We start from the raw sequence: 13,333 nt of genomic DNA on the forward strand, positions 1-13,333 counted from the left end.
TTATATATAATTGAATTCAAGAGTCTGAGTTTATGACATAGATATATAAATTTCATTAGGCTGCATCTGGAGTATTTCTGGTCACCCCATCATAAGAAGTATGTCAGGGCTCTGGAGAGGATGCAGAAGAGTTTTACCAGAATGCTGCCTGTATTAAAGAACAGGTGTTGTAAGGAGAAGTTAGACAAACTTGGGTTGTTTTCTGTGGAACACAAGAGGCTTGAGGGGAGATCTGATAAGAGGTTTATAAGAGTGAAAGGCACAGATGGAGTAGACAGCCAGTATCTTTTTCCAGAGGACATGCATTTAGGTAAGGGGATAAATTCAAAGGAGATGTGTACGCAAATTTCTTTTCAGACAATGACTCATGCCTGGAATGTGCTGCCTTGGATGTTCAAGAGGTTCTCCGATATGCACATGAATATGCTTGAAATGGAATGATACAGTTGTGTAGATAGGTGGGACTTGTTTAGGCTGTAATAAATCTAGTCAAGAAGAAATGAAAAGCTTGCAAAAGGTTCGGAGAGCTAGGTAATGTTAGAGATCTGGAAGATTATAAGGCTAATAGGAAGGAGCTTAAGAAGGAAATTAGGAGAGCTAGAAGGGGCCATGAGAGGGCCTTGGCAGGCCAGGTTAAGGAAAACCCCAAAGCATTCTACAGGTATGTGAAGAGCAAGAGGATAAGACGTGAAAGAATAGGACCAATCAAGTGTGACGGTGGGAAAGTGTGTATGGAACTGGAGGAAATAGTGGAGGTACTTAATGAATACTTCAGTATTCACTATGGAAAGGGATCTTGGTGATTGTAGTGATAACTTGCAGCAGTCTGAAAAGCTTGAGCATGTAGGTATTTAGAAAGAGGATGTGCTGGAGCTCTTGGAAAGCATGAAGTTGGATGAGATGTACTCCAAGCTATTGTGGGAGGCGAGGGAGGAGATTGCTGAGCCTCTGGTGATGATCTTTGCATCAGCAATGGGGATGGGAGAGGTTCTGGAGGATTGGAGGGTTGTGGATGTTGAAAGGGAGCAGAGATAGCCTAGGAAATTATAGATCAATGAGTCTTACTTCAGTGGTTGGTAAGTTTATGGAGAAGATCCTGAGAGCCAGGATTTATGAACATTTGGAGAGGTATAATATGAGTAGGAGTAGTCAGCATGGCTTTGTCAAGAGCAGGTCATTCCTTACGAGCCTGATTGAAGTTTTTGAGGTTGTGACTAAACTCATTGATGAAGGTAGAGCAGTAGATGTAGTGTACAGGCAGCCCTCCTTATCCGCAAATTCAACCAACCGTGAATGGAGAAAACCCTGACGTGCTCTTCCAGCACTTGTTGTTTGAGCATGTACAGACTTTTTTTCTTGTCATTATTTCCTTAAACAATGCAGTATAACAACTGCTTTACATAGCATTTACATTGTATTAGGTATTATAAGTAATCTAAAGATGATTTAATGTATACGGGAGGATGTGTGTTGGTTATTGTGGATCGGGATCGAAAAAAATTCAGAATTTCTCTTACTAAGTAAGTCGGAGCAGGTCCATCTGGTGTTATTTGGCGTCAGTCAAACGTTTGTCTTAGTATATAGTATATATTTTACCTTCCTATGCATTTAAAACACTTAAGAACATATGTTTCAGTGCCGGGCTCAGGAAAGTGCGAGCCAGTGACAGACTGCTTTCGAGTGCGCTCTCCATCCATTCCGGGTTGATGTGGAGGATCAAAAACTCAAAACCCAAAAATTAAACCACTGCGTTGCTTAGTAATAATTGTAGCTTTCATTGGGGCAGGGCCTTTCTCACTTTATCCTTTAAAATTGTTCTGATCGTTGACTGACTTAGCCTAACACTTTTACAATGACTGATGGCGTTTCACATTTCTCTGATTACCTTATTATTTCCACTTTATTTTCAATTGTAATCGGGATTATTGTCGTGAACAGAAAAACTGCGGATTCAGAGCTCCGCCGCCGGGTCCTAAAGTCCACCACACTGAGACAGGTTAAATAAGGTCTGGGATTCCGCTGGGTCCTAAGGTCCACCGTATTGAGACAGGTTGAATAAGGGACTTGAGCATCCGTGTTTTTTTTTTGGTATCCACGAGGGGTCCCAGAACCAGTCCCTTGCAGATAAGGAGGGCCGACTGTATATGGATTTCAGCAAGGCATTTGATAAGGTACCCCATGCAAGGCTTATTGAGAAAGTAGGGAGGCATGGGATCCAAGGGGACATTGCTTTGTGGATCCAGAACTGGCTTGCCTACAGAAGGCAAAGAGTGGTTGTAGATGGGTCATATTCTGCATGGAGGTCGGTCACCAGTGGAGTGCCTCAGGGATCTGTTCTGGGACCCTTCATGATTTTTATAAATGACCTGGATGAGGAAGTGGAGGGATGGGTTAATAAGTTTGCTGGTGACACGAAGGTTGGAGGTGTGGAGGGCTGTCAGAGGTTACAGCGGGATATTGATAGGGTGCAAAACTGAGCTGAGAAGTGGCAGATGAAGTTCAACCCAGATAGTGTGAAGTGGTTCATTTTGGTAGGTCAAATATGATGGCAGAATATAGTATTAATGGTAAGACTCTTGGCAGTGTGGAGGATCAGAGGGATCTTGGGGTCCGAGTCCATAGGACACTCAAAGCAGCCGTGCAGATTGACTCTGTGGTTAAGAAGGCGAACGGTCTATTGGCCTTCATCGATCATGGAATTGAATTTAGAAGCTGAGGGGTAATGTTGCAGCTAAATAGGATTCTAGTCAGGCCCCACTTGGAGTACTGTGCTCAGTTCTGGTTGCCTCACTACAGGAAAGATGTGGAAGCCACAGAAAGTGTGCAGAGGAGATTTGCAAGGATGTTTCCTGGATTAGGGAGCATGCCTTATGAAATAGGTTGAGTGAACTTGGCCTTCTCTCCTTGGAGCGATGGAGGATGGGAGGTAACCTGATAGAGGTGTATAAGATGATAAGAGGCGTTGATCGTGTGGATAGTCAGAGGCTTTCTCGCAGGGCTGAAATGGTTGCCGCAAGGGGACACAGGTTTAAGATCCTTCAGAGCAGGTACAGAGGAGATGTCAAGGAAATGTTTTTTTACTCAGAGTGGTGTGTGCATGGAATAGGCTGCCGGCAATGGTGGTGGAGGTGGATATGATAGGGTCTGTTAAGAGGCTTTTAGATAGGTACAACGAGCTTAGTTAGAGGGCTATAGGTAAGCCTAGTAATTTCTAAGGTAGGGACATGTTCGGCACAACTTTGTGGGCTGAAGAGCCTGTATTGTGCTGTAGCTTTTCTATGTTCTATGGTCATTTGGTTAGTAATTATTTAGTTCAGTACGACAATGGGGTTGAAGGGCCTGTTCCTTGTTCAATACAGGAAGAAACTTTTCTATTTTTTTTAATCTGGAAAATCTGACTGTTTTTCACCAACTCATCGATGGGCTCTTGATGGGCAATAAAGGGTAGACTCTCACTTTATTGATTGTTATTTAACTAAACTTCTTTCGACATCTCTAGGATTCCAGAGGAAACATTGGTTTAGTAATCTAAATTTTCTGTTGATCACCCTTCTTTGAATCAATTTGGAATGCTTAATTTTTTAAACACTTGATAACTTCAATTTGTTGTAAATATTTCTGTATTTTGGTCTTGGATGTAGGCCAACTTAAAGCTAGGGTTGCTGAATGTTGAAGTTATTGAAGTTAACATTTAAATCGTATCTCCATTTTAGTATTTGGAAATACTTTTGGAAAACTGTTATAGGTTAAATTTGTTAATGTTTTCTTAAAAAGTAACCATAGTTCCAAGTAAAATATTTGTTCAAATGTAGAATTATGCTCCGAACAAACAAGAAGACTGAACAGCAGTTTGCTGATGGTAAGATATAATTGGCTAAAAATGATTACCGGTAATCTTCACTATCTAGCCATTGTTTTACTGCTGGTCCTGTTTGTGTAAATGTCACACGGACAAGCTGTGTAACCAAAATTGTTGTATTTTATTAGCCAGTAGTTGTTAGACTTGTATGTCTAGTTAGTCAAGATCTTTATTGTAACTGTACTTAGTAAAGACATAGAGCTGAAACCCTCTCGACTTAATCATATAAATGGTACCATTCTGTTTAACTTCTATGCATTGCGGTGTTAACTACTTGGCAAAAACATTACTGACTTTTGTTGCACTGCCTGGCAATCAATTTGTCAGAATAATTCTGCATGCTTTTTTCTCTTTTCAGTAAATTCATGTTTTCTTTCACAGTATAATTCAGGGAAGGCAAACTTAGCTACCCTAATTATTGAGTGCTTCATTTGTTAAAAATATTAATAAAGACTTTTCCCTTGTGTTATTAAGGCAGTCTGAAGGCGAGTTGTGATTTTATGTTGACGAGCTAATTCCTATGTGGCGACCCACTTTCTGCGCAGGCGAACCGGCTCACAAATAGCCAGCACGCGAGGGGGAGACTTTGGTAATGCAATTCTGATGTCATTTCCGCCCAGAGAGGGCGGGCGCTAGGGATTAAATGCCAGTGCCGCGAAGTTAGAATAAACTAGTCTCGAAATGACTTACCGACTTGCGTGTCGCTGTGTGTAGCACATCGCTACACCTCCATCTTTATTAATGCAACCCATTTCCTCGCTTACTCAAAAGGGGTAAAATTGCCTTGAGTCTTTCCAACTGCAAGGAAACTGTACCTCTAGCACAGTTGGGATTTGTATGGAGCTCCACTGGCAGATTTTTCCAGACCATGTGATCTTATCCCAGCTCATGCTTGCACACACCTATATTTCACTTTATTTTTAGATGTGCCACAGTATGGTAGTGGTGAATTTATTATGTTTCGAAGGAGCGGGGGAAAATGTATCGGGTGAGTTTACAGGGAGCACAGGTATCAGCACCCATTGAGCTAAAGGGATTTCTGAAGAATTTTATGATTGCCTTAAGACTTTTATCTAGCTACTAACCCCCGAAGAATTATTCACTTCAGTGTAGTGGAACAAATATAGATTAGGATCTCTTGGGTTTATTTAGAGTTTTGTCCAACTTGAAGATGTCAAACCAGATAAATATGTGCTGGCCACTTAAAAGTCTTACTTAAGGAATTCAATTAGTGCCACCAACTATACTTCAGCTCTGCATTCCTACTTGAACGGTGATTATGGTAAACTCCAGGGCAAGCCAGTAGCTGTGGGCACTTTGTGATTCTTGCTGATTATGGACAATTGGGTTGGGTGAAGCACTGCCTTGAGAAGCTTCTTTGCAGTGTTCTTGAGACATTCAGCATCAAGCTTCAGTGTGCAAACAGAAACACAGCTTTGTTTTTAGCCTAGAGCTATAGAGGTAAGAATGCATTAGAAACGTAGAGAATTGGAGCCGGAGTACGCCATTTGACTCATCAAATTTGACTAATCACTATACTATACAGTATAATTATAGCTGATCATCTGCTTTCAAGTCTCTAAATGTCTTGAGTCTAAAAATTTTGTCAGTCTTAAATATATTCAGCAACTTGATTTTTGCAGCCTATATGAAAGCAGGTTCTCTGCCCTTTGAAGAAATTTCTGCTCATCTAAATCTATATTGTGCTGTAGTGTCTTAACATAAATTATACAATTTTAGAAGAAATAATGTAACATCATTTTGTGATTTATCGACCTGATGTTTCCTTGTCAAGTCTGTTTGGAGCTACAGGTTGTGGTGGAACAGAAAATCCACATTCTGTGCAGACTGGGGAAACAGTGGAATTCATTGCCACAGATGGCTGTGGAGGCCAAGTCTTTAGGTATATTTAAAGCAGGTTGATGGGTTCTTGATTAGTAAGGGCATCAAAGCTTACGGGGAGGAAGCAGGAGGATGGGATTGAGAGGGATAACAAATCATCTGTGATGGAATGGTAGAGCAGACTTTTTTCTGCTGCTGGAACAGACAACAGCAGATGAAGGAGTCATCGCCACCCTTCATGATACTGGCAACCCTGTGATCTATTGCTACTTTGTGACATAATCTAATGGGTGCCTGTGCTTGTTAATATCAGTATTCATTTGTATAAGGCTTTGTTTCAAAAGGACTAGAGTGTAAAAGCAAGGATGTAATGCTGAGGCTTTATAAGGCATATTTGGAGTTTTGTGAGCATTTAGGCCCCTTATCTAAGAAATGATGTGCTTACATTGGAGGGGGTCCTGAGGAGATTCACAGTTTAACTCTAGCCTAATTATGGGACAGTTTGCAATTACCAATTAACATACCATCCAGCGATTCTTTGGACTGTGGAGGAGACTGGAGCACTTGGAGGAAACCCATGCAGTCATGGGGAACGTACAAACTCCTTACAGACGGTGGTGAGAATTGAACCTTAGCCTCTGGTACTGTAAAGTGTTCTGCTAAACACTATACTATCATGATATAAAATTGGCTGCAGCTTGTTCAAAATGAAGCAGCAAGGACCTTAACCAAAAAGAAAATCTGAGCACATTTCACCGGTTATGGCATCATTACACTGGCTGCCTGTGTCCTTTAGGATCAGTTTTAAAATACTCTTAATTGTATATAAGGATCTGAATAACTGAGCTCCTCTGTAAATTTTGGAGTTTCTATCCCCTTACGCCCCTAATCGTAATCTTAGCTCATGAGTACTGGTTTGCTTAGTGTTCCTAGAGCCAAGCATATAAGAACTGATGATGTGGACTGATGATGCGGCCTTTTGCTTATATGAACCAAAAGTCTGGACCATTCTACCAACCTAGAAACACCAGGCTGATACTGTGGAATGTTTCAAAACAATTCTTAAAAACCTTTTTTTTTAATTTGGCCTACTTATGGGATTACTTAATGTTGATAACATTTATATAATTTGGTATATTCAATTACATTTTATTCTCTATAACACTTCTTATTTTTAATTTGTCTCATTTTTATGACTCCTTACAATCTACAATACCATGCAAAAGTCTTCAGAGAGAGAGAGAGAGATAATGATTAAGACTTTTGCACGGTACTGTATTTGTCAACATGGAGCAGAGAGCGAGATTGTAAATGTGGTGGGAGCAAAGAATGTTGGGAATGGCGAGGGTGGAGCATCACAGGAGGGTTATGGAACAGGTGGCAGAGAAGGAATGCCTGGGTGGGAGGAGTGGCACAGGTGCAGACACTCCAGACACCAGGCAAGATAATTTGATTCCAAGAAATTAGTTTATTGATCATTACTGTATTTCTCTCTAGTGTTTCCCGCTCCTTCCCCTTTCCGCATTGTCAGTCCACAATAGAGGCCCACTCAGAATCAGGTTTTTCATCACTCATGTATGTCATGACATTTTTTTTGCGGCAGTGGTACGGTGCAATGAATAAGCTTACTACAGTACCATGCAAAAGTCTTAGGCACCCTAGCTATGAGAGGTGCTATATAAATAGTTGATATTTTTACATAGATCAATGATCACAATCGTCAATATGTAATTAATAACTGAGGTCCACCACACATTGATGGGTAAATTCTCTGTGACCTTGGTATCGTCCTCGTGGCCTGGCCAAGTGTCTCCTTGCTCCTCTCCACCCCGATATTGCATCCTGTCCCAGCGCCAGGCTTATCCTTGCAGCCTTGCAAATGATTTGCATTTCAGATCCCCAGCCCTTTGCTGTGCATTTATTTAGTAAAATCATTGTTCCTATTTCAGAGGTAATCAAATTCATGTTCTCAACCAGGCTGTTGATTTTACTTTCAGTTTTGGGGGACTAAAATGATCATTGGCATGCTTTATTCTCTAGATTCCTGTATTCTGACGAAGTCCAGATCGGGCCAGAGACTGTTATGACTACATTGTACACTGCTAAAAAGTATGCAGTACCTGCCCTTGAAGCACACTGTGTGGAGTTCTTGAAGAAGAATCTCCGAGCAGACAATGCATTTATGCTTCTTACACAGGTACGTTGGAACATTCATGTGATGCATGATATCTGTCTGCAGAAGAAACTCAGAAAAATGGTAAGTGTTGATCCTGTTACTCAAAGTTTATAAGCCTACGATTTTGATTTTGCCATGTTGTCCACTGTCTGCTTAAAAAGCAAAATATTATGATCAACATCCAGAAGAAACATTATATATACATTGCAAGTGCTGTAGAAATGCCTTTGGTCTGCCTTGCTTTCCTGCTAATGTGCTAGAAAGCAATTCGTGACTGACTTTTCCACCATCAGTTTACTGAATCCAGTTCATTGTTTATTTGACAGAAGGTTGACTCAGCTACTTGGCACTGACCTGCATAATCATCAGTGTCTGCTACTATTGTGTTCTTCAAAGTTCCATAATTTACCAGTCAAATTTGACATGCTGCCTTGATTCTCATTATCAGTTTGGGAATATCACGAAGGAGCATGATTTTCTCTTTGACCTGTATCTGTGTAGTGACTTGTAATAGGATTTGCAGGGTGTCATAATTGGCATTCCATTTCTTTCCTTTTGCAAAATTCTCTGCTCTATTTGAGTGTATGATGTTGAAAGACCCGAAACACCCGATGATTCCAGGAACATCACTGATGATGTGTCCAGAAGCATCAGTAGATGTATGCACACAGCCCAGACAAAATAAAAACAAGGATCTATTCCCCTAATTAGCCACTAGTAATCATGTTGATATTTTTTTCTCAACTTTCCTGTATATTACATATAATATAGATGTAATGTCTATATTTCAGTAATCACCTTTTCTTAATGTGCTGAGCTAAGACGTTATGAATGCTGGAAATGGGCTTTAGTCAGACTGATCACATTGATTTTCAGGCCAGTGACCTTTTTGATCAGAACTTTCAAAGGTTCTCCACCGTATTCCCTTCTAATGATCTGTCCAAATATGCAGTAAGTACTCTGACTGGGGACCAAATTTAAATGCCTCTGTACTTATTGGACATGTTTATTCACAAATCACAAATAAGCCTCCCTAAACCTTTTTTAAATATCGAGATTAGCACAGGTTGGATAGGTGACGGGCGGATGGTCATTTATAAATCGAGGATACATCTTTTAAATGGACATGTCAGATGGATACATCAATTTGAATCTGATGTTTACTAATTTATTTGCTAATTTTAAATAATTAGACTTTACCACGTTGAATTGGTAAAATAAATTGGCAATAACCTCAAGTGTACCCTTTATTGTTTGTGTCCTTTTTGCAGTGTTAACCACAGAATTGAGACAGTAGTTTGGGTTTCCCATTTCTATTGAATTGTGAGGGAAGAAACACATAGAAAGTTCAAGTTGATAATCTTCCCATGGGCAAAAGCAGAAAAAATTACCCCTGGTTGCTCTTACATTGCCATCTTGCAGTTGATTTGGATTTCTATTAATGCAGGCCATGGACCTGTTTGTGTATGGATAATACATTAATTTAAAGAAGCTTAGAAATTAGATGGACAGAGGGCTTTTATTTCTGATTTCATGTCATCAAATCTAGCGTATGTTGATTTAATTAAGGGAATGAAGTGGAAGAATTGAGTATGTGAACTAATGGTGATCAAGTCCTATTTTGGAAAATGTATCTGAAGGAATAGATGTCATAATCTGAATACTTTTATACTACTCTACTATATTGAAATGAGAATTTTATTGTGCAAGATCTGATGCAGCATAATCTAATATTAGGGTTTTTTAATCTGTTGGGGAGGGTGGAATGAGGAACTTAACGATCAAACACGAAAGTTGAATCCTTAACCCTTTTAAACATTGGCACCTTACTAAACTTCCCCAGTGCAGTTTAATGCGTTTTACTTTAAAGCATGAAAAGCAGCCCAACAGAAAAGCCATTTTAATTTGCTTTTAGATTTTCTGGCCTACAGTGCTAAATAGCTTTGAGAAATTTATCCGGTTGAACAAATCAAAACAAGTTATAAGTATGAGAGAAATGAAGTTGAGAAATAGGTCAAAGTGAGAAGAAAGAAAAAGGATAAATAAGTACTATAGGACTTATTGTCAGACATGAAAACCAAAGGGCTAGGCTTGGGAAGTTGTCACATGTGAAGAAGATAATATGAATAAAAAGCAAGATAAATTACTCAAGTCAATTTCTAGCTAGGCTGAAGGACTGCTTTAATTTGGGAAATATGATTGCAGGTACTTTAGGAGTTAGTGATTTGAATCAGAATCACTTTATGGCCAGTATGTGAAACAAAGCAGAACTGATTATGTTTTGGTGCCAAGCATAAAATATAGGACAATACCATAAAAGCCAACACAGTAGCAACTAACAATTTATAAGACAATAGTGCAAGCGGCTATGAGCAATCAACAATTAGCAGTACGGTCACATGCACAAATGCCAATAATCAAATAAATGTGAACATATGAACAGACTCCATATTTGCCAAGAGAACAAGGAGAGCAGGAAAAACCATTTAACGGATGTTGTGCAGGGATAACTAGGGTGTTACACCTGAGTTTTGTTGAGAAACTGGATAGCTACAGGAAAGAAACTTCAGAGATGACGTGGCCTGATGGTGATGGATTTGTAGTGTCTCCCTGATGGCAACTTGGTGAATAGGTGACTGCTAGTCAGGAATATTTTTTCCAGCTTTTTTCCTTGCTCTAGCAAAGAACAGTTTTTTCATGTCAGTAAATCTCCACTGACCACTTGCTGCAACTTGGACTTGGAAAGGGAGGAGGTGGTGGAAAGCCAAACGGTGATAGAGCTGGTCACAACACTCAATGTTGGCTGAGTGAAAATCGATTATTGAGATGTTAAGTTTCCTAAGCTGACGTAGGAAGAACAGTCTCTACTGGGCCTTCCTAGTGATGAGAGTCATGTGCTTGTCCCACTTCAATGTATTGGTAATAGTAGTCCCCAGAAATTTGAATGAATCAACCACTGGCCTGACCATTAATTTCCGAGCACGGGCAGGTAGGGGGTTGTCAGTGGAAGTCAGTCCTTGTTTACGCTGTCTTGATAGCATTAAGTTCCAAGTTGTTACAAGCACACCACGTTACAAGATGGTCTAGCTCTCTTTGATAGCAGATCAAATTTTTATTAAAGATGAGACCAAATGCAGGCATGTCACCCGCAAACTTTAGGATTTTAATGGACTTGTCTGTGGAGGTACAGTCAGTTGTATAAAGTGAGAACAGGAGGGGTGAAAGAACACAGCCCTGGGGAGAGCCTGTATTTACAGACATTGGATTGGACAAGTAGGAGCCCAGGATTTCATACAACTTCCTTCCTGTCAGGAAGTACAAAATCCACTGACAGATACTGTAGGGTACAGCTGGCTGGGTTAGCTTGCTTTGGAGCAACTACAGAACCATAGTGTTAAAATCCACAAACAAGATATGTTGGATACAACAGTGATTCAGAGGGAACCTTAGGATGGAATCAAGCACAATTGGTTTCTTGTAGCTTGATGTTCTCTGCTGAAACTATTGTTTCCTTTTTGTACCATACATAGCTGTGGTATTAAAATTTAAAAAATTTCAGCTTTTAAAACTGTTTTTAATAATATTCCAGAGGCACAGAGCTATATGTGGTAATACCTGCATAAGGCCATGCGAAGCAGTCGTGGGACAGCCATCTGGATCCCAGGGTTCTGTTTCTGTATGGCCACGGAACAGGGAGGATCGAGAGAGAGAACTAAACGGGGACGAGGAAATTAAGGAAGGAGTCCAAGTTGGAGAGGGAGAGGTAGGGCAGGAGAGACCTGAAAAGCAATCTAGTTTAAAAAAAATGCTGGTGGAATTTTTTTTTGGATGGGTAAAGAAAATATTTAATTTCCTGTTCTTTTTCTTCATCACCTGAAATCATAATTGCATTGATATTCAATTATGTGGATTAGTGACGGGTAAAACAAAAAAAAACCTTGCATAAATGTATTCAGTTTGTGTTTGTGCTAATCTGTGTTATGCTGCATGAGATCACAAATCAATTACAATCATTTCATCCTGATTACATTTTGGACTGTTGGATGTCTGAAAGTTGTTTAAAAATTGGTTGATGGTAATTAATGTCTTTTTTCCCCCATTAGAGATGGAGGTTTTTAATGAAGGTAGTTCTGGGGACAGGCAGAAATCTGCATGGTATTTTGCCCATTTAAGGACAGAATTGTTTACCCAGTACTATTCTGGGATGTGTTGAGATGGATTTTTGTGCCAAATCAGTAAAGCATAATGATAAGAATCATCTAGCTGCATTATGTGTGCAGTTGTAATATTCTTTAGGAACAGGGTAAAAGCCATTTAGCTTTTCTTGCTAAATCTCTAATGACCAAACTCCATTGATTCTACCTTTTGTCCGATAGATTCCAGCATGAACGTTTAAAGTAATTGTTCCAGGATATTTGGAAGGAATAAGTTAGAGAAGATAACCTAAACCTAAAGGGTAGGTGAGGGGTGGGGGAAGAAAGTAGATCTTCAAGAGTGAAACACCAGAAAATGCTGGAAACACTCATCAGGTCGGGTATAATCTGAAAAGAGAAGCAGAACAAATAGGATAAGAATAGATAGATGTTCTTACGACTATGAAAGAGCATAGTCATGGTTCAGGAGAAAGGAGACATTCCCATAGTAACCTTTGTGAAGAGTTACCATTGGAGTAAATGTAAAGGGATGGTGGAACTGGGATGGGAAGAAATATAGGTGAGAGCTACCTGAGTCTTGAGGCTTATAACGGATGTTTGGTGTAGCCTGTCCCCTGAGATAAAGATGAGTTGGCATCTTACCAAGAGAGCAGGGTGTAAGTTGGCAGCAAAAGTAATGAAGTTTTTGAGTAATATTTTTGAGTATTTGAGTAAAGGAAACAACACTAGCATTGTCAAATTACTGCACGTACTGAAGAGAGCAGGGTAAAATGGGACAGAAACTCATATGGGTCTCTGTGTCCCACGGAGGGGAACCAGGCATAGCTCGGGTTCATGAATCCCTATAATTATACCATTGATATTTGAGAATGTGGGTGAGCTTGGCAAAAGTCATTAATTGTATAAGTGAGTTCTTCTAGGTGAATGATTGCTGTGGAGAGGAACTGATTTGGTACTTTCTTCAGAGAAGTGAAGGGCTTTTCTTGGTTTGAGAAGCTGATATGGAGGGATAGTATGTTCATAGTTTAACACTGGCTGGCGCAGCCACCACTGAAAACTGAGAGCAAGAGTCACATACTAAACCAAAAAAATCAGGTGGAAGGGAGAAATTGCTGTGGTTGGGGGAAACAAAAATTTATTAATGATTTTTAATTGTGGGTTTGAGCCAAATGCCTTTTTAAAATTCCATCGTAAAATGTCCTTTTACTCGATTAGAAAAAATTAACTTGAAAGTTGTTCCCATCAATTTGTATATCTCAAGCTACTTTTAATTTATTTGCTAGCGCTTGGCACAAGTTCAGA

The 13,333-nt window shown here is 39.8% G+C and overlaps 1 protein-coding gene across 3 annotated transcripts in view; it reads left to right on the forward strand.

Annotated features, from left to right (window-relative positions):
- LOC132406002 (BTB/POZ domain-containing protein 2-like) overlaps positions 1-13,333 on the forward strand; it is a 38,084-nt gene that overhangs the window by 2,867 nt on the left and 21,884 nt on the right. The window contains exons 2-3 of one of the 3 annotated variants that reach the window (XM_059991113.1): positions 7,742-7,898; positions 11,467-11,640. In XM_059991113.1, the coding sequence (XP_059847096.1) occupies positions 7,742-7,898; positions 11,467-11,640 (331 nt within the window). Of the gene's footprint in view, positions 1-7,741; positions 7,959-11,466; positions 11,641-13,333 lie in introns of all 3 variants that reach the window. The other 2 variants (XM_059991115.1, XM_059991116.1) reach the window with 2 other exon arrangements.

The sequence above is a fragment of the Hypanus sabinus genome, chromosome 16 (genome assembly GCF_030144855.1).
Source record: "Hypanus sabinus isolate sHypSab1 chromosome 16, sHypSab1.hap1, whole genome shotgun sequence".
NCBI classification, from domain to species: Eukaryota; Metazoa; Chordata; class Chondrichthyes; order Myliobatiformes; family Dasyatidae; genus Hypanus; species Hypanus sabinus.